The sequence below is a fragment of the Penaeus japonicus genome, unplaced genomic scaffold (genome assembly GCF_977035675.1).
Source record: "Penaeus japonicus unplaced genomic scaffold, GWHDUDI00000001_assembly GWHDUDI00000037, whole genome shotgun sequence".
NCBI lineage: Eukaryota > Metazoa > Arthropoda > Malacostraca > Decapoda > Penaeidae > Penaeus > Penaeus japonicus.
In genome coordinates this window covers 14,814,915-14,834,914 of record NW_028234439.1, presented here as the reverse complement: position 1 = coordinate 14,834,914, position 20,000 = coordinate 14,814,915, and the positions used below count along the sequence as shown (strand labels likewise).

Below are 20,000 nucleotides of genomic sequence, written 5' to 3'. Positions count from 1 at the left end.
GAGTGAGTGAGTGAGTGAGTGAGTGAGTGAGTGAGTGAGTGAGTGAGTGAGTGAGTGAGTGAGTGAGTGAGTGAGTGAGAGAGACCTCGTAAAATCTCAATCTTAGTCACCAAATTATATAATCAAATATATACACTATGCACTGCTAAAGACTTTTTTTTTTTTTTTAAATCATTTTAAAAAGTCTACAAAAAGTTACCTGTAATAGTTCAGCAGCTTTTTTTACAATGGTGGGGCTATAGAAGAAAATTTTGAGAAACTGGTGCTCCTTTGCATGATATCCATAGAACGGTCTGGAACACATCAAAGCAATTAAATCCCGTGTCAAGACAGTGTCGTTTCATTACAGTTCCGGGGCCAGATCCAAGAAAATCGGTCACAAATCCACCTTGGCACAACTTGCGACCATAGTGGTTGTGACTCCCAGTACATCCTGATTCACGAAGCAGTTTTGATTGCAACTGTGAAGAAACATCATTTCACTCGCCTGCCAGTGAGAAGCACGCTTTCAAAATGTTAAACTCTATTTAATAGGAGCTATTACTGTTTCTTGCAACGTATGATAACCTCTCAGCTATTTTAGGAGAGGATAAAGGTGACAGGGATCAGCCTTTAAAGTGGGATGAAATTTAAATCAAAATTATCATAATATAGTTATCAGCGGCACTACGTTTACCCTGATCTCTAACATCCTCTACCTTTGCTTATTTTGGTGAAATAGCTGCATCTTGGTTTAGAATTACGTTTTACACATTTTTATTGTTTTCTGAGAAAAGCGGCAAGAGCATTACTCATTTTTAACGCAATTTATTGGTGTTTTTAGTTCCAACTTGAATTTGCAACAAGGTTGAGCAGTCGCAGAAGTTATCATTTGGGAATAAAATACAAGTTGCAATGACACAAAGTGTTTCTTGAATCCAGCCCCTGATATAGAGTAGCAATCTTACAATTCATAATTCTAATAATTATTCATATTCAAAGAATATCACATCTACAGGGTTATAGAGAGCAAATTATCAATTCATCTCATGAAAAAACATTTATACATGTTATCCCTATTTCGTGGCCAATCCAAATATTATAACCTTTGTTTGGCCTAAATCACTTACATTCCTGACACAGGCAGCACTTTATAGACATGTTGAGCATTTGAATTTGTATTTCCCGAAGCAATATTAAGTGCCTTATCCAGAGCTGCTGCCAGAGTGTACGGCAGACGAGAAAGAGATTCTGCACCATCGTATGGAATAAGAATATATGGAAAAACTCCATGCACATGTAAGCATGCCTTCTGGCCTGCAAAAAGAGAAGAAAAGCAAGATATAATCTTCGTTTAAACTATCCAAGGTATTTTTACAGTCCATGTTTCCCAGTCTTCATAAATAAATAAAAAGGAAAAAAAGTAACATACCTGCTGGTGTAGCACCAAAGATACGCAAGACAGGAACACGCTTTACGGGTGCCCCACGAAAGGTAGAGTACTGTGGATCGAGACCATTGACAGGAGTCCCCTGATAGTGGTCCACTGTTACTATACGCAAGGAAAACATCCTTATCCTGGCCACAAAATGTGTGTTGATATCATTATTGACACTATCTTATCTGAAAGTAAAACAATTCAAAATTAAGAGAAGAATATGATTAATTTACTTGTCCTCATTAATTTCTACATTTTTTCTTTTCCTTAAATGAATCAAAATAATGGTAAATGTTCACATGTACTTACTCAGGTACCATTGTAGAGTTTAGCCATATATAAACTATATATATCAAACAAGAAAAAGTAAATGGTAAGATATTGGTGCACACTGATATATTGATACATTGACCAATATACAGTATATACAACCATATGCTGTAAACAAATATTTTTTCATCTTACCTTATGTAAAAAAAAATAATAATAATAACTTGTACTAATCTTAAAAGCTCTCAATTGTAATTCAAGGGAATCTTGCAAATTTAAATATTCACTCATCATAATTTCTAAAATAAATTTACCTTCCTAATTCATTGTATTTGCAGATATTGTATACCTATTCATGGCTATAAAAGAAAATTTCAAATGCTTGTATTAAAGGAACATCTGAACAGACTTCCTTTAGACAGCTACAATAAAAGTATTAACCCATTGCAAATGAGAGTAGATTTGCTTGATATGTGTCAATCATATTTTTGCATTTTACTATCTTGTGAAACTCATATGCTATCTGACAGTGTTTATCAATGTTGTAGTTGTAGTTGACTTAAATTGTAGTATAGGGTCCATATTATTTAGTTATGTTCTTTATAGATTGATAGAAGTAGTACAGTTTTATAAGAGAACAAAAAGCAACTATATCTATTTCATATTTGTGTTCTTTTATAAACAATACAAAAATAAAAATCCCTAATAAAAATCAGAGAAGAGATGGGGAAGAGGAAGGAGACCTATGCTGACATCTGTGAGTGCCACAGCATAGATCAGCTATACTGGTACAGAGGCAAATTGCAGACAATGCACATGATCTGGATTACCTTCCTCTTCTCATTCTACCTACACAGCCTCTATAGTTAGTACTTGAGAGCCAGAGGTCAGCTTCTTGCTGTGTGTCATTGCTCTTTGAAGATATGTGCTCGGTAGAAACCGTGGAAGGGTGCCCTTGCTGGTGCTAGGAGAGAGTGGGGCCATCTATGGTTGGGATATTATGCTAAACCCATATTGGCAAACATTACAGCAATTATAGTAATCAGAATTGCAACTGGCATTATCAGTCACTAAACAGAGTTATGACTCATAGTGTAATTGAGAAGAAAAGCGATACACTCTCCCCTAACATCATACATGCCCTAACGACTATTGGTACCTACATGTTGCCCCAGTACAAAGGCCATAAACCTGTTTTGCATGTACATATTGCAGCCCTTCTGCAATGGGTTAATGAAAAAAGTAACATCTCGCCTGGTGAAATTATTAATTCTCAATCAAATTATATATAAAAAAAATAGGTAATTATCTTGAATATAACAGTGTAAACAAAGAAAAACAAAGATAATTGCCATAAAGAATAACACTATTTGGAACAAAAAGAAATATGGGCTAAGTAAAGGTATGGTTATAATCACTTCTCAAATTTTGTGAATCTTTACTCACATGGTTAACCTTTCGTTTATGAGTACCCAAAAACAGGATATCAGGGTTCATAATGAATCCAGAGGGTGTTAATGGACCTAAGAAAAGAGTAGACTTTACAAAGATAAATAGAAATCTCCCTGGACAAAAATACCCTCCAAGGTAGGAGGTTGCCTGGGACAAATGACAGCAATCTGACATATGCAACCCTGACAAATTTAGAGAATAGGAATCCCCAGTTTGCTGCAATATTTAAAAGGATTAAGTCTAGCTGTGGCCTCTGCACTTCATACTCTGACAAAGGTAAACAAATCTTTACCATGCATAGTACTTGCAAACCTCCCTGGAAATTTATCATTGGATTCTGACATCAAATTACAAACTACTCACAGTCTTTGACTCGTTCAGTACTGGCAAAGACACAAGGAAAAATGTTAATGAATTTTTAAGCTGTTGACTATCTATCCATTTCATCATAATCATGTACTCTTGACCCCTTTCTGCATCATATGTCTATGGTACTTTCTCACCTATTTCACAGCCTATGCATAAGGAACTATACACTAATTTTGTAATTACATGTATCAAAGCCTATAAATCTATCAAGACTTGAATTACTATGCTGCTTCATAATACTCCTGAGTGGTCTGCCAGACCATATGCGTAAATCATTTTCACTCACTTTCAGATGGATGAAGATGTTATGTAATAATCATGGTGACATTTAACAACTATAATGAGGATATGTAATATAGCACTAATTATAGCCTAATTATACCAAATTATACAAAAAGAAAAAAAAGAAAAAAAAATAATGCAAATAGATATATCAATACATTATATAACATTTGCAATATGATTACCCTATCTGCACATTTTGAAGGCAAGGTCTTGGAAAATGATGATAGTGCACATTATTTACTTCCTGGCAACACTCAATGTTTTGCATAGTAGGCAAAAACATTTTATGCTGTTGTAGCATGATAAGCATATCAAACTACTGATGTAAACAGACTGTATGACAAGATGCATTTTAGTTGTTCAAAAATCTTGTTTTTAACCCCATTCCTTCTTTGTGTGTTTGGAAGGCATGGTCATGAAGCAGAGTTATTCTGAATTAAATACAGATGCAAAGGAAAGAGGAATAACAAAATCTTTAATGGGAGAGAAGAGTGAAGTATTGAACATAACCTTGGTAATTATGAAGGTATGAATGAAAAGCTATGAATGAAAATGAATAGTTTCACTAAGCTCCTCTAGTTATTATCATAATGATCACCAATCACTCATTCACCCTAATTATGAAAAAAAGTGCAAACCACATCTATATTTAACTGCAGGAACTAAATTAAATTACTTCATCCTGATTCAATAGCTATAAAATGTAAATATATATGCTCAGATTTTGGAATGCTTTCCTTAATCATTAGATATATTTTTATACTTGCAAGATGACTGCTAAGTAACAACTAAATATATTTTTCCAACTTATCAATTAGTTAAAGAAGGATTTTTCTCAACAACCAATACTTCTACAACTTTTAAACAAAACAAAGAGTTGTTTGGAATATTTGGCTAAATCTGTATAATAACAATAAAAAATATCCCAATCATTTTCCTAAAACAAAACAAAAAAAATATATATATTATTATGTCTACATATTCCAAAATCACAAGGTCACTCCAACAAAAAAACAAAAACATAAACATGTCCCTATGAATCCAAATAACAGCTCTCTTCATATATACACGAATGTAATGTACATCTATTTCTTATCAAAGAATTGTTGCATTAGGGCTATCCATGAGACACTGTACCACATATCAAAAATCATTATATTTTTCTTATCCTAAATATCTTTGTCTCTCTTATTGCTGAGAGTGACATCAACCAAGGCAACATTGACAAGCTACCAAAAAATTCATCTAACTTCCAGTCACTATACAGATATATAAAATGTCCAAGTTCAATAGATGTTATCATTTACAAATTCCAGTTCCTTGAGACTTATTCTCCTCATTTTGGAAATATAGAAAGAAAGAGAACATGATATCTCATTCATATAATGCAACACTTGTCTATCATAATTCTTTCTGATAAACACATCCTGTCACTTTTAACTATCAGAATCAACATATCTTTGCTACAAATGAAATAGGGTCTCTCATCACATTTGAGAATTGTGCATAACAAACTAAAGAAATATAATATAATAGTTATACTTTTATACCTGTTCATCACTAAATTCTTTTTCATGTATATTATGCCTTCTTTTGCTATCAGAACCAATATATCTTTGCTTTATATTAAACATAATGTTTTTCCACAATCATAATTGTAAAGCGTGGATAGTATACTATATAAATATAATAGTTACACCAAACATAGTGAAGTAGAGTATATACGACACATCACTTCGTAACACATATCCGTTCTTCAACTTCAGAAACAAATTATTTTCAAATGTTAGTAGAGGGGAAAAAAAATCCAACATCAAGTGCTCTCTGTAAACATTCAAATCACAAATTTTGCGCCTATGTTTGTCTGCAGGTTTGTGTTCGTACTGCCATGTACTAAACAAGATGACAAATTCACCTATATCTGGGCGATAATCAGATACTTTTGCCTTGACTTTTTTTTTTCTTTCAAATTTCCAAAAATAAGGAAAGATTGAATCAATATTCCAAAACGATATTCTCAACCATCCTAAGAGACTACAGACACTAACTACGGCTTCTTTGACGCCAGTTCATGCATAATGATAGCGAAATATACGGTCAAGTAATACGAAATAAACAGCAATAACCCGTAATACTGGAGCCTCTGCCCGCGGGGGTTGCGAGCAGGCCTACCGAAGTCTGTCTTCCCAACATCTCCCTCACATTTATTACAAGTCTTAGCACCCTTAAATCACTCACCACGATCTTAAATGACGTGCACCATCGTTTCATCGGTCGAAATTAGGCCAAATATGTGACTACGTGTTACTATGTGTGATTTAAACATTCCGATCCAGGTGACAGCCAGGAAACCCTTCCTAAAAACACATCTTTTAGCCCTTCTCACACTCACAGGGGCTCTTTTGGGTGTTGCACCACTTGCTGCATACCTTCTTAGGATCACCAGTTGAATAAAATAGCTTTCATGTGTTGAAATTACGCCACTGCACTAGAAAATGTGTTTACGTTAGTCTTGTTTCATGTCTTGTTTTCTTCTCGCTACCTTTACCTACACTAATGCCAACAGTGGATAAACTTTCCTTTTGGAAAATTTTGACACTATGCTTGGTAAGTTTTATTTTGAAATAATATTTCAGAGTGCGGAAAAAGGTATTTAATATTTTTAAGTGTAGTAATTCATCGTGATTTATGTTTTGTACATGTCGAAATGCGCAGTAATCATTACTTTACTGTTGGCACACCTGATTCCTTACGAAAATCAGCTGAGCGGGAAAGTAAATTTCATAAATATTATAAATGTAATACCTTTTATTCCAGTTGCCTTAAATTCGGCTCCAAATACAATATATGGCATTGAGATTCACTATAAGATACACATGATCCAAGGACAAAGCCATAATGATGTTTTAGAGAATGGAATTTAATTATTTCTAGGACATACACAGATCGCTTATCAAATGTATGTAGATTACATAATTTCAATAAAAAAATGACAGTAACTGACTCCAATCAAAAAGTAACTAAACTTTGAAATAACCCGGTTGAATTAATTCAGAAAAAAACAAAATCAAAATAAGAGGCTAAAATAAACAAACGAATCTACTTCATATGCACAAGAAAATCGTGCCTGGTCAACCTACAAACACAATACCCATAAACAACAACAAAACGTTAAATAATCATCTTAATTGGATATTAAAAGCACAGTATGTCACTAATGGTCCCTGACTCAAGCAATGGCTATATTTAGTGGCCTTTAGCGTGGCAGACCGGGGAACGCTCCCTATGAACTCGCATGCATTTCACAATAACATATATTTCTGACAAATAATACAGTGTTGGATGTGTTTATGCGTGTGGTGAGAGAAAGAAAGAGAGAGAGGGGGTTATGGGGGAAGGGGGGAGAGGAGCCAGAAAGAGTGGGAGGGAAGGAGGGGGAAGGGAGCCAGGAAGAGGGGGGATGAAGGGAGAGAGGAGAGGGGAGAGAGGAACACAGAGTAGGCGGAGTGGAGCACGCAGAGTGGGTGAAAGAGAGAGAGGAGAAAGAGAATATGAGAGGAAGAAGGGGGCAAAAGAAGATGGGGAATAAAGTGGGACAAATGGTTACTTACTTATCAAAGGGATGAGGCAATATTGGAGAGAGAGAGAGAGAGAGAGAGAGAGAGAGAGAGAGAGAGAGAGAGAGAGAGAGAGAGAGAGAGAGAGAGAGAGAGAGAGAGAGAGAGAGAGAGAGAGAGAGAGAGAGAGAGAGAGAGAGAGAGAGAGAGAGATATAGGTAGACAAATATCGAGAGGGAATTGCTACCACGACGTGCTGAACTTAGTATACGTTCATTCGTACACACACACACACACACATACACACACACACACACACACACACACACACACACACACACACTCACTCCCTCCCTCCCTCCCTCCCTCTCTCTCTCTCTCTCTCTCTCTCTCTCTCTCTCTCTCTCTCTCTCTCTCTCTCTCTCTCTCTCTCTCTCTCTCTCTCTCTCTTTCTCTTTCTCTTCTCTTTCTCTTTCTTTTCTCTCTCTTTCTCTTTCTCTTTCTCTTCTCTTTCTCTTTCTCTTCTTCTCTCTCTCTTCTCTTCTCTCTCTCTCTCTCTCTCTCTCTCTCTCTCTCTCTCTCTCTCTCTCTTCTCTCTCTCTCTCTTCTCTTCTCTCTCTCTCTCTCTCTCTCTCTCTCTCTCTCTCTCTCTCTCTCTCTCTCTCTCTCTCTCTCTCTCTCTCTCTCTCTCTCTCTCTCTCTCTCTCTTCTACCGGTACACTTTCATTCATACAAGAGCAAGCGCACATAAACTCACTGGCGCGCGCGTATGAAAGAGACAGGAAGTGGTTTGATGGAATGTAGTGCATTTATGTATATCTTTGAAATGTTTCTCTCAGGCGAACAATACGGTGAAGGTAATGTCCACTGGAAACTATGTATTTAATATCTGTATTGTGTGAACATACATAATAGTTTACAAGAGTGGTTCTAGGTGTGAAAATTCTTACACCTCTTTTCCGTTTTATCACTGAAAACTTCGAATAACTCAATATAAAAAAAATGGAACAATCTGTCAAGTTGGAATGTGTCTCTCAATATGTTTTGGAAGTAAATAATTAGAACGGTTTGAATTCCCTGCAAAATATATGGGGAGATTAAAACATTCCTCCCTTGTGAATAGCTGATCAAAGTCAATTATAAATTTCAATGTAATTTTGTAATTAATGGGTAACTGTTCATCAGTTTGATCATTAGTTCTCATAAAGGAATAACAATAATTTCATTTCGGGTTTTCGATCACAATGAAATGTGTATGTAATTGTTAGTATCCACAGAAGCTTATTCAGAGTATTTTATCTCTTGATTTTTTGAAGTCTCTATTTTGATCTTATTTTGAATTAATAATTATTGTGGATTATGAAGTTTAGTATCTTTGTATGGAAGTATGAAGGAAAAGTGGGTGAGGGGAAATAACCAATTATTTGAGCAATTCCCTTGATATGATTATAATTACATACATGTATTACCCTACCTCATCTTTAGATATATTTGATTGACTTGTATCTTTAAAGAGCAAATTTTTAATCAAATAAAATTTTATTTTAAAAGTCTTATATGATCTATTTGAACTTTTCAGTTTTGATTTAAGATTGAAAAGAAAATAAATTAGTATTTTTTATTTTTTTAGTCTTTGATGATGTGTATATTACCTTAATCATATTTGGTTGAAAGTTTTCTTTTATAGTTTGCATATATTCTAATGAGTTTGCAGCCATGCATGTCTCCCATAAGCCATTTTGTTGAAACACCACAGAAAGATAAATTCCAAATGTAATTATGTTGTCATTTGATGTAGAACACACTATATGACTTAAAATCATTGAACATTATCCAAGAATACTCTGTTTTCAAAAGGCATTGATTTTACTCCATAATTATTGAATGGAAGCCTCATCCAGGCTGACCCTTACTCTAGGAACCTGATAGTCTGAATGCATATGGGAATGTTGCAACAAGACATTATTTCCATAACGCTCATTGAGATAACACTATAAAATACCTAATGATTAAGTTCTAAAAAAAGACAAGACTAGTGAAAAGGGGAAAATAACTAGTGAGCAATTTTACAGTTCATTTCTTTTTAATAGCCAGTTTCAACCAATGTCATTTCATTTTTCTTTGGTTTATTCATTAGCCCGTATATTTGTACATCTGCACCATCTCCTATATTAATACCATTTATCCAACTTTGGTTACCCTTTATTTTAGTAGTGGCCATTAATCTTATCTAAAGCTTTAATGATTTGGTATGTCTATAGTCTCTTTATAGTAAAGTATCCATTAATAATTACAACTACAAGTCTACATATTAAATTAATTAAATCTTAGGTTAGTAATTATGCATCATTAAAATTATTAACTTTATTGAGATAGCACTTTGTAATATATATATTTAACAGATAGCACATCTGTGGAAAGACAAAGAAGAGTAAAAAAGTAATTAATATTTCCTTATAAATATATAAATTTACAGACTTTTCACTTTTAAGTGAATCTTGTGAAATAAAATGAGTGAAAAAGTGACCCCTGTGGATCAAGCCACTTCAGGATCTCTCATTTTCATTAGCTTTTAAAATGGTTATGATGATAATTCTTTACAATCAAATTTATACAAAAAACAAGTAATATAAAACTAGTAAGATTTCAATAATCTTTTCTATAAAACAATATCCTATTTACATAAAAAAACAAATTAATGATTCATAGTACAATATAGAAAAAGAAAAAATATAATAACATTTCCATTATATTATATCAATTACATTACTTCCCTCTCACTGGAACGGTGGGAAACAGATGACAGTCAAATCCTTGAGCATGCAAGCATACAAAATATTTCTAGAGATCAGCAAGACTTTGGCAAGTAAGCAAACACTGGATATATATTTTTTTTATTTACACCAAATGTCCATGGCATTGTGTGCATACTCCAGGGCAGTATATTGGTGTTTTTTTCCGAAACGTCAGATTCATTTTTAGAGGGACTTTTGGCTCTACTAGATGTATGGTGACTGAGGGAAAACTCTTGCAATTTCTCCTGCAGAAAACCTCTCCCAACTTTCAACCCGAAACGTGGTTTGTTGACAAAATCTTCCGTCTTTTTTGGTTGCATTGTGTGGTCCTCAGGGTTCTCACTCCAAGCTATATTTTCAACAAGGCAAGATGACTGCAATCCCTATGGCTTGTACTGGAAGTGGGATAACTGTTTAGCTGATGAGGACAAGGTGTCTCTATACACACTCCTTTGGGATGAAGGTGGAACGTTTTCCTGATTGCTTGATTGTCCTCTTGCCTTTAGGAAGCTTGATGTACGCCGGAGAGCTGCTCCCAAACCTGTCAAAATGATTGTTTTTCTTTACAGCTAATCAATTTGTACTATCTATACATTAGTAATTGACATTTGAAGTTAAACAGTTGTAAAGCAGCATCAGAAATATCTATATATTCATGTCCTAAATAATGAAAATGATAATAACAATTGTATATATGTTATATAATATATAAATATATTTCAATCAGTCTATCTACTTATATTAAAAGCAACAATAAATTATCAAATATTTAGATGTAAGTATAGTAAATCAGAATGCAACAGGCCAATCCTAAAATAATAATTTCACCAACCTGCTAGCTTTTGCTTGTTGTTAGCTACTGATTGGCCGCTGGTTCTCAGAGAATTGGATTGGTACGGACCAAGGGCCGATGTGCTCAGGCTCTTTTTCATCCCTGAGATCTGACTCCTGCCGGGAGTGATGTTTTTCCCGGGAGTGGTGGTTTTGCCGAAGCTCCTGCCTACAAGTGTACCTTTCCCTGGTGTGGTTCCTCGCGTGGGTGTTTTCTGTGGGGTCTTCTTCAAGATTCCCTTCACAGCCTAAAAATGTTCATTTCCTTGTAAGTAACATTCAAATGCATAATAAAAAACATATAATATCAATGTTAATATAAATTATATGTATTCATATTTACCTATATACTTGTACTTTGCATCTAATACATACAATTTGCAATTGGATAAAATCAAATATCACTTTTTTCTAGGGTCAAAGATTTCTATTATTCTCAATGCATAGAATCTCATGTAATTTTTCCACTGTCTTCTAATTCAAGTTTTACCAGAAAAGGCTTCAGAAACATTACTATTCTTTGTCATTCTACAAATGTGTAATGCAAAAAATACCTTTGTAGGAGGGGGCATGAGCATTTCACTTGCTGGTTGTACTTCCACAGGCTTGATGAGGGGCCCTTGTTGTTGAACCTCAAATGTCATTCTTCTCAACTGATTACTACTAACCTCGGGAGACTTCAAACTGTCAACACTGCACCCTATAAAACACAATGAATATATTCAGTACTTCCAGTCAATTTTTATATGAAACTATGACAAATATTGATAACATAACCCTTCCCAAATCTCAGTTAAGGAATTAGATCTCTGCCTAACAATATTATATGTAAGTGACACTAAGAAAGATATCAGTCAATCAGTATTATGTTAATGTGTTAATGAGTACTCTGATACATAATCAGCAGAGAAGGTTCCTAGATTTTGAAAGCTCTCTTTTACAGAATGAACTTAAATTGCAATGGATTAAGGCAACTAACTCCAATATACCTGGAAAAACGACAACAAAAACAAACAAACCTGGCATTATTTCCACTTTGTCCTTCTTGTCTTGGGTTTCTTCTACACAAAATGTAGAGTCCAAACCCGACTCAAATAACTTCCTGGAGGCTGTCTTCAAAGTCACCGGTTCAGGAAGTGATATGGCATCATTTGGGAGGTTTGTAATTGGTAGCTTTGCATAAGTCTCACCAAATGGTTTCACTTTATCTATGGCATTTTGGTCATGCATACTAGACTGTACCGTTGGCTCCTCCACTTTGAGGGATATCACAGGTTTTGTGGTGCTTTCAGTACTTGAAATACAAGAATCTGCTTGTTTATGACTTTTACCTTCAAGTAATGTCTTACATACTACATCAGTTACAGTATGTGCAGGATTGGAAACTTCACTTGAAGTACTTCTATATGAGGGCTTGGACACTAAATCCATGGTAGTATTTAAGGTTGGATTTGAAGTAAGATCTATAGTTGTATTTGGAAGTGATGTCTTGGAGGTCATATCAACTGTTGTATTTAAGCATGATGGCTTGGTGGTCATATCAACTGTTGTATTTAAGCATGATGGCTTGGTGGTCAAATCAACTGTTGTATTTAAGCATGATGGCTTGGTGGTCATATCAACTGTTGTATTCAAAAGTGATAGTTGGGAAGAGAAGTTGATGGTGGTATTCAAATTAGGCCTGCTTGCAGACTTTTTTAAGGAAGGATAAGGACCTGACCCAACAGAGGTGGCCAAGAGGGAAGGTTTTGAAACTTCAACAGTTGTGTTTAAAAGAGAATGTGCAGTAGACATATTCGCTGCTGTACTCAGGGTTCCTAATGTAGATTTTTCCACAGTGATATTTCTGGCTGGCAAATTAACTGTCGTATTTAAACCTGCAACATTGGAAGACATATCAATTGTGGTGTTTAAAGTTGGAAGACTTCCAGGCACATCCATCGTAGTATTTAAACTTGGTAGACACTTGGGCATGTCAATTGTGGTATTTAAACTCTTTGCTGGTGTTATGGCAAATGTAGCATTAATGGAACAGTCAATAGGCTGAATGTCCTCTAACAATTCAGTTTTATCAAGATTTGCACCAGAGAGCACGTTCCTGGTGACATTTAAAGTATTAATTCCACATCCTTCTGTCATGCTAACAAAACCAAAGTCTTTAGTTTGGCTTTTTGTTTCAGCAGACTTAGACTTTTCAGGGATTTGTTGCACAGCAGTTGAATGAGGTAATGGATTACAGTCCTCTGACTGTTGTCCTTCAGGTCTCAGTTTGTTGTCTTCAGAAGGAAGACTGAAGCCAGAGAGCACAGGAGAATCAGGTATTGTGTTTTGGAAGTTCAGTATTCTTGGAGTGGTAGGAGAGTCATGGACAAAGCTCTCAGCAACGGTTGACAAGTTAAGCCCAGATGGCTCAGCGTTGCTTAGAGTTGCTGATGGTAAAGCTGAAGTACTCTTACTGGATTTCATTATGGACCTCCTGTAAAAAAATAAATGAATAAATAAAATAAAAAGGATGGATAAACAGGATTATATACATTTGGTGTTCAAAAAAACCTTGCACTGATACATGCTTTACTATGATCTAAAAACAAACAAGAATACTAACCTAAACATCTTCTGATCAACCATGGTGGCTGGGGATATGAAAACACTGCTCGTAATTGGCAAGATGGTCAGGCGATTCACATCTAACACTGGCTCTTCCGGCAGACTTGTTGACTCCTCTTTATTTTCCTGGTGTTGATCAGCCCAAATGATCTTGCTTTCATCCATTTTCTCTACAATACTCTGCGAAAAGCATTGTAAAAGACTGTTAGCACTGCCTGGATAACATTTACAATTTTCGATAAAGTACATTTAAGTAATAATAATAGTAATAAATTCTGTACTTTTGAAGGTGCAGTTATCACCAATCACTGTGGATAAGTGAGACTCTAGTCATGACTTAAAGTAAACATGAACCAGAGTTCCACTTACCCAAAGAGACGGTACAATCCAGTGTAAAATATAATTTGCTTTTGTCAATATTTTAACATGCATTTATGTGGATATGTATACCAGTATTTTTCTGTTGCTTTATTCTCTTTCTTCTTGGTCTACTGTGTGCAAGGACTCAGTACAGTGGATGAGTAGTTCTCTAGTCATGAGTATAATGTAACATGTACCAAAGAAATACTCATCCATTAACTGAGCAATAATAACCACAGAATACTGGAAGTAACACAGAACCACACTTTCCGATATAAATTTGTGATACCCATTAATAGAATAACAATAATTCAGGCTTTCTTGCTGCTTGGTCAAAGTTCTTGACTCACTGAATAGCTTCCTGTAGTCAAGCAACAAGGAGAACAAGATTAACTCTCTGAAGACTTGTGATAAACCATAACAAACCAATTTACTCAATTTCAAGAAAGAAAAAGAAAAATAAGGAAAAAAGGATGACAGTATTAAGCCAATCACGACAGGGGCATTCTAGCCTTGAATGTCACAATGCTGGGGCTTTCAAACGCTTAGGCCTAAATCAATTAAATGGCTGGCACAATATTGTGCTGCCTGACTACTGGGCTTTTGAATGAGCGGTACAGTAGTGTACCACCCGTCCAGAGAGGGTTAATGAAGACTACAGAAAAATACAAATGTTAAATCTATAATTCTTCTTGCAGAGCCAATAAATAGTAAGAATAACACCTGTACTTCCTAATTGTCCAAACTGTATAAAACAAGATAAAAAAACTAACCTCAAAGTACTTCTCCATCTCTGGTGTACACTGGTTACTAGCACGCAACTGAACATAGAACTGTTTGGTGGTGTTCAGCAACTGACAAATAAGCTGTTCACTGGCACTCTGTTCATTGAAGCTTTCTTTCACCATTCCTCTCAAGTAGTCTGCCAGCTGATGAAGATCACGATAGGCCAGCTGCAAAAGCACAAGAAAATCTGAACCCTAACTGCTAAGTTTCATAAGTCAATCTATGTACAAAGTAATAATATCCTAAGTTAATTATAAGAACAAACTAAATGCCTTGATTAAAAAAAACATACTTACGCCACTTTCATTCTTGTCGATGAGCATCTGCAAGGCATGTGAAGGTTGGTTTGATCCCGGCCCCCACTCGTTCAAGGCTCTTTGTGCTGCATGTAGCTTTTCTAAATTGGAATTAAGTTTGGATTCGACACTCTGCTGTAGTCTCTTTGTCTGGCTTAGCCTGATGTTCAGGTTGCGAATTGTGCGCTCACACTTCGAGATACTCTGGGAAGAGAAAAGTACACCTTAACTTCATCTTGTGGCCTACATTATATGAATGTCAAAATGTAAATATTAAGCTATGATGACCTTACTGATTACTGAAAATCAAGTAATAAACTAATTATCTAAAGATGCAAAGGTGATGTACCAATTGCCTAAAATGCCTTTATACAATTGAAATGGCAATGGTTCTACATCTCACCTTGTCCAGCCGCTGTGATGCAAAGGCAATGATCTTCATTCTGTTCAGACGCATGGTGCAGGTATGGATCTTCAGCTCCACCTCCCTCTGCGAACTCTCCAATTGCAAGAGCTCTCGTCTCAGTGCTTTTCTCTCGCTGCTGGCTTCCACTAGCTTTCTCTGGACATCTGCCTCCTCTTCTGATACCTCTGTTACCACCACACCTCTATCAGCTTTTAGCTCCTGGGGGATAATGCAAAACTTTGTAAAAGCTTCATACATGAAAACATTTCTAATTCTCATCCTATATGGTCCTATACACTCAGAATCATGAAATTGTTCAGTCTAGTAAAACATAAAATATCCTTTGATATTTATTCATTACAGCAGTGGACATAGCAACCCTCACCTGAATTTTGGGAACTCAAAATTCTCTACATCTATGATGTATATAATGTTTGCCCTCCCTTACAATCATCACAACTTTTCTTTTAAGTGATCTTAAAACCTAGAAAATGACAATAAAAAAGTACACTATATGAAGCCCCTACCTTTATTTCATTTTCCAAGCTGGCTATCCGGCTCTCGTATTCGTTTTGTTGTTCTAGCAACAGATCTGAATCCTGATGCCGAGATTCTGAAATCTCCTTCATAGATGTCCATTCCTTTTCCTTCTCTTCATAGCTTTGCAACTGGAAAGCACCATTTACTGAGTTAGTCTTGAAACCATCACAACCACTAAGAAAATATGGAAGATATTGAAATTTCAATATACCAGGTAATTTGAGACTGTACTATATTTCTCAACCAAAAATAATAATGACATTAATAAACAATAATCTTCATATAAATAAAAATAAGTCAATAATAATAATAATATAAAAAATAATCAACAATAAAAACAGGAAAAATAATGATGCACTTACCTTTTCCTTCAGACAACAAATTTCCTTACGCAAATCCTCCACTATCTGAACATACTGCGACACATGCTGGTCTACATTCATGATGTTTTTCTTAAGCTGTAGTGAAAAGAAAATTAAATAAGATATAGTCTGAGAAGGAATTTTAGTTAGTTGCAATACAATCAGTTGAATTTTTTTTTTTTTTTTTGTGGTCTGACTAAAAGCAATCTTTAATTCATTACTATAAGTAAAATCATTTTAATCAGAGAGTCTATTTCATTATATTGTATACATTGAAAAACACTATATTAGAATGGCCAAGCTCAATGCTTACGGTAGTTTTAATGGTCTTGGCTCTGTTGGCATAACGCAGTGTGTTGAAAGTGTCTTCGAAAGTGGTGGAGGCTGGTGATATGGCTGCAATCATGACACTGCGACAATTTCCACCAATAGAGTCCTTTAGAAGGCGAGTCAATTTGCTGTCTCTGTATGGGATGTGTTTTTGGCCATCAGCAAGTGCATTGATACAGTTTCCTGAAAGAAAGAAATACTTTTATCTGTTATATTTCAAATACCAAGGCCTGTTAAGAAAGGAAGTAAGAACAAAGCAAGTGAATACTTAAGTTATACATATTATTATGTATTACAAACAATATACATTCTTGCTGCAAATGTCCTTACAGTTATACAAGTGCAGCATGCCTAGCACCACTATATCAATGTAAACATAACTAATGTTCCTAAAAGTGTCTGAGCATCACTTACCAAGGGCCAGCAAGGACTTGTTAATATTGGCACCTTCCCTAAATCTTGCTCCTCTAAATCCTGTGGCAGAACCACGTTCAGACCCAGCTAAATCAATCATAGATAACTTTGCGATTGCTACATTTGACTTCACATTGGCAGTTCTGTCTTGTTGGCGTACAAATATCTGGAGATTAAAAAAAAGTATGTTATTCATGCTGATACTAAACTGAATATTAATGTGGTGGAAGGCAAATAATATGACAACAAACAACCCCACACTACAATATTTAACTATGATTTTCAGCAAGACAGCTTAATCAGAATTTAATGAAACTTCAAGTTTAACTCAAAATTTCCTATGACTAGGTTCTGGTAATAGTAATAGTAATAATAATAATTTTAAAAAAGAAAATGACCACATTACTCTCATGCCTTCGCTCATCAAGTTTCCAAAAAGACAGAAAAAAGGGAAATGGAATATAAGAAAAAAACAAAATGACCACCTTACCTGGAACACTGCATGTGACCTGGATGACTCAGCATTGGCGTCAGTTGGGTGCTGAGAACGGTTCTGATTCCCGCAAGCCAGCATCTGCATGAGGTCGTCTGCATCTTTGGGTTTGTGGAATGAAAGTCCCTGGACCTGGACGTGCTGACCTGTCTCTTGCACGTTCAAGGCTTTTCCAGGTTTCAGGAGGTCCCTCACTGTCTCATTGTAGACCTGTGGAAGTATGGCTGGATGTTAGCTCCATATGGTGGCTAAAATTAGCCAAAATAAAAGAAGAAAAGAAAAGGAGAGGAGAGGAGAGAAGGAGGAGGGAGAGAAAAGAGAAAAGATAGAGAGAATAAGAGAAGAGAGAGAGAAAAGAAAGAGAAAAAAAAAAAAAAAGAGTATTACAAAACATCAATCTTTACATATCTTTTCTATTACCCTCACATAACTACTAGGCCAAACAAACCTCAAGGTAAGATATTCCAACTTCACAGGTCTTTTCCTCCTTGATTTCTTCTATGCGGCGGTACAACTCCATCAAGGTAAGGAAGGTGATGCCTGGGCACTCTGGCTTTCCAAGCATTGTGAAGGTTTTTCCAGCTCCAGTTGCCCCATAGGCAAACACTGGAAATAATCAAATCTACACGTCAGTTTAAAAATTGTTTTTAGTGAGCTGATCACAATGATAATATAACTAGGCGATATAACAGAATCCCCATAATAATAAATCAACGATACCAATTCCCAATAGTAATATAAGAACCTGAATCATTTGACATGAAATATTGCAAAATGTGTACAGAAGAGAATACAAGATCCCTATTTTTAAAAATTACAAACACAAGGCTGCATTACCTGAACAATTATAGCCATTTAGGAGTGTATCAACAAGATCTTTGGTTGTCTCCTCATAAATTTGCTCATTTGTAGAATCAATCCCAAAGACATGTTCAAAGACAAATTTTTGCTCCTTATGCTGTCTCTTATTCAAGTCTCTGGTCCTCTGTCGAACTCCGCGAAAGAAAAACTCTTCATCCTCTTCTTTGGGGTCGAAGACCATCATATGGTCATCTACTAGTTTCACAATACATCTAGAATGGAAAGATAAAAACAAATGAACTACTCCAAACAACATCTGTTTTTAATTAGCAACTCATTACAAGTATAAAACCTCAAACCAATGAAAGACCAGATAATATACTAACCTTGCATTACAATCCTGTTCCCTTTGGTTCTGCGGCCGCACGCGAACCACAACCTTCAGATTGGCTTTGGAGGCACTTCCAAACTGCACTTCATTACTCCACTGCTTAATGAGGGCCTTTTTGCGCAAGGAAGTGTTGTTGCGTTTGGGTGACTTCAGGGGAGAGTGCACCCGCTTCAGGACTCTTCTGTTTAGCGTCATCTTGCCTGAAAGAGATACCGAGCTGTACTGACTGAAGGAAAATGATTGCAAAAATGCAGGCTATTCAAATTTGGTAAACTACTCTGGGAGAATATTTCGTTAAATAATATATGTTACATATCTAAGAGCCTAATCTTACAATAATTAACATTTTCACTTGCAATAAATGTACAACATTGAACAACTACCATACTTATGACTGCTAAATTTACTAAGCAATTATCCAGGGTACTACCACAAAGAAATAAAAACTCATCTAATGATCATAAAGAACACACAAATTGTGCAATGTTTTATCTGGAACAAAAAAATTAAAATGTAGCATTTGAAAATTTGGTTTAGGACTATGAAAACAATTTTAATTCTACATAGGCCCTATTCAAAGGGAGAAGATGCAGTTAATCAAGAGTTTGCCATTATGCACATCTCTAATGCCCAAGACCTTTCAAAACTTTAAATTACTAAATATTTTCCCACTATATACCACCGCCCTCTCCGTGCACACTTTACCTGATCATGATATTCATACAAAATAGCAAAACTATAAATTCTGCAATCCTTTTAAACACCAGAGCTTCCCAAATTATCTTTTCTGTCCTTATATATACACATCTCAATGCAAATCTGTGATTAAATTGTTACTTCACTGTATGTATGACTTATTACAGGTCTTCAGAGAATGAAATGCTTAAAAATGTGGTATTAAACAGCACCAATGGGCAAAAACGAAAGAATACTTGGCTTCGGCTTCACCTGTAATTAAGCGTCATAATTATAGGCTTCTTCAAAATACGACTTTCCTTCGTATCTATTTCCACTTTCTTAATTTCTGAACATGCCTTGATAAGATAAACCACATCCCTCTCCAAAATCTCACATTTTAACCCAACCGAACTACATTATCGAAAATATTACAAGGAACAAAGGAGCACTCTTGAACTCGACATTTTCATCCGGTTGAAGTTCCCACCATTACTCTTTTTTATACTTCTCTTAATCTTCTCTCATATTGAGTACGCTCTCCCTCCCTGTTGTAATTTAAG

At 35.5% G+C, this 20,000-nt stretch overlaps 2 protein-coding genes across 2 annotated transcripts in view; both read right to left on the bottom strand.

Annotated features, from left to right (window-relative positions):
• LOC122258878 (uncharacterized) overlaps positions 1–6,352 on the bottom strand; it is a 74,404-nt gene extending 68,052 nt beyond the window's left edge. The window contains exons 1-4 of the mRNA XM_086532478.1: positions 6,223–6,352; positions 1,412–1,602; positions 1,110–1,296; positions 200–293 (exon numbers count right to left, since the gene is read on the bottom strand). Of these exons, the coding sequence (XP_086388604.1) occupies positions 200–293; positions 1,110–1,296; positions 1,412–1,550 (420 nt within the window). The 5' untranslated portion in view covers positions 1,551–1,602; positions 6,223–6,352. The remainder of the gene's footprint in view (positions 1–199; positions 294–1,109; positions 1,297–1,411; positions 1,603–6,222) is intronic.
• Positions 6,353–9,699: 3,347 nt separating this feature from the next.
• Positions 9,700–20,000, bottom strand: part of LOC122244624 (uncharacterized) — a 10,608-nt gene continuing 307 nt past the window's right edge. The window contains exons 2-17 of the mRNA XM_043002584.2: positions 18,758–18,962; positions 18,408–18,643; positions 18,019–18,176; positions 17,568–17,780; positions 17,078–17,243; positions 16,647–16,846; positions 16,334–16,429; positions 15,959–16,099; positions 15,429–15,650; positions 15,026–15,229; positions 14,717–14,896; positions 13,582–13,763; positions 11,996–13,452; positions 11,531–11,676; positions 10,978–11,224; positions 9,700–10,686 (exon numbers count right to left, since the gene is read on the bottom strand). Coding sequence (XP_042858518.2) covers positions 10,529–10,686; positions 10,978–11,224; positions 11,531–11,676; positions 11,996–13,452; positions 13,582–13,763; positions 14,717–14,896; positions 15,026–15,229; positions 15,429–15,650; positions 15,959–16,099; positions 16,334–16,429; positions 16,647–16,846; positions 17,078–17,243; positions 17,568–17,780; positions 18,019–18,176; positions 18,408–18,643; positions 18,758–18,957 — 4,206 coding nt within the window. The 5' untranslated portion in view covers positions 18,958–18,962 and the 3' untranslated portion in view covers positions 9,700–10,528. The remainder of the gene's footprint in view (positions 10,687–10,977; positions 11,225–11,530; positions 11,677–11,995; positions 13,453–13,581; positions 13,764–14,716; positions 14,897–15,025; positions 15,230–15,428; positions 15,651–15,958; positions 16,100–16,333; positions 16,430–16,646; positions 16,847–17,077; positions 17,244–17,567; positions 17,781–18,018; positions 18,177–18,407; positions 18,644–18,757; positions 18,963–20,000) is intronic.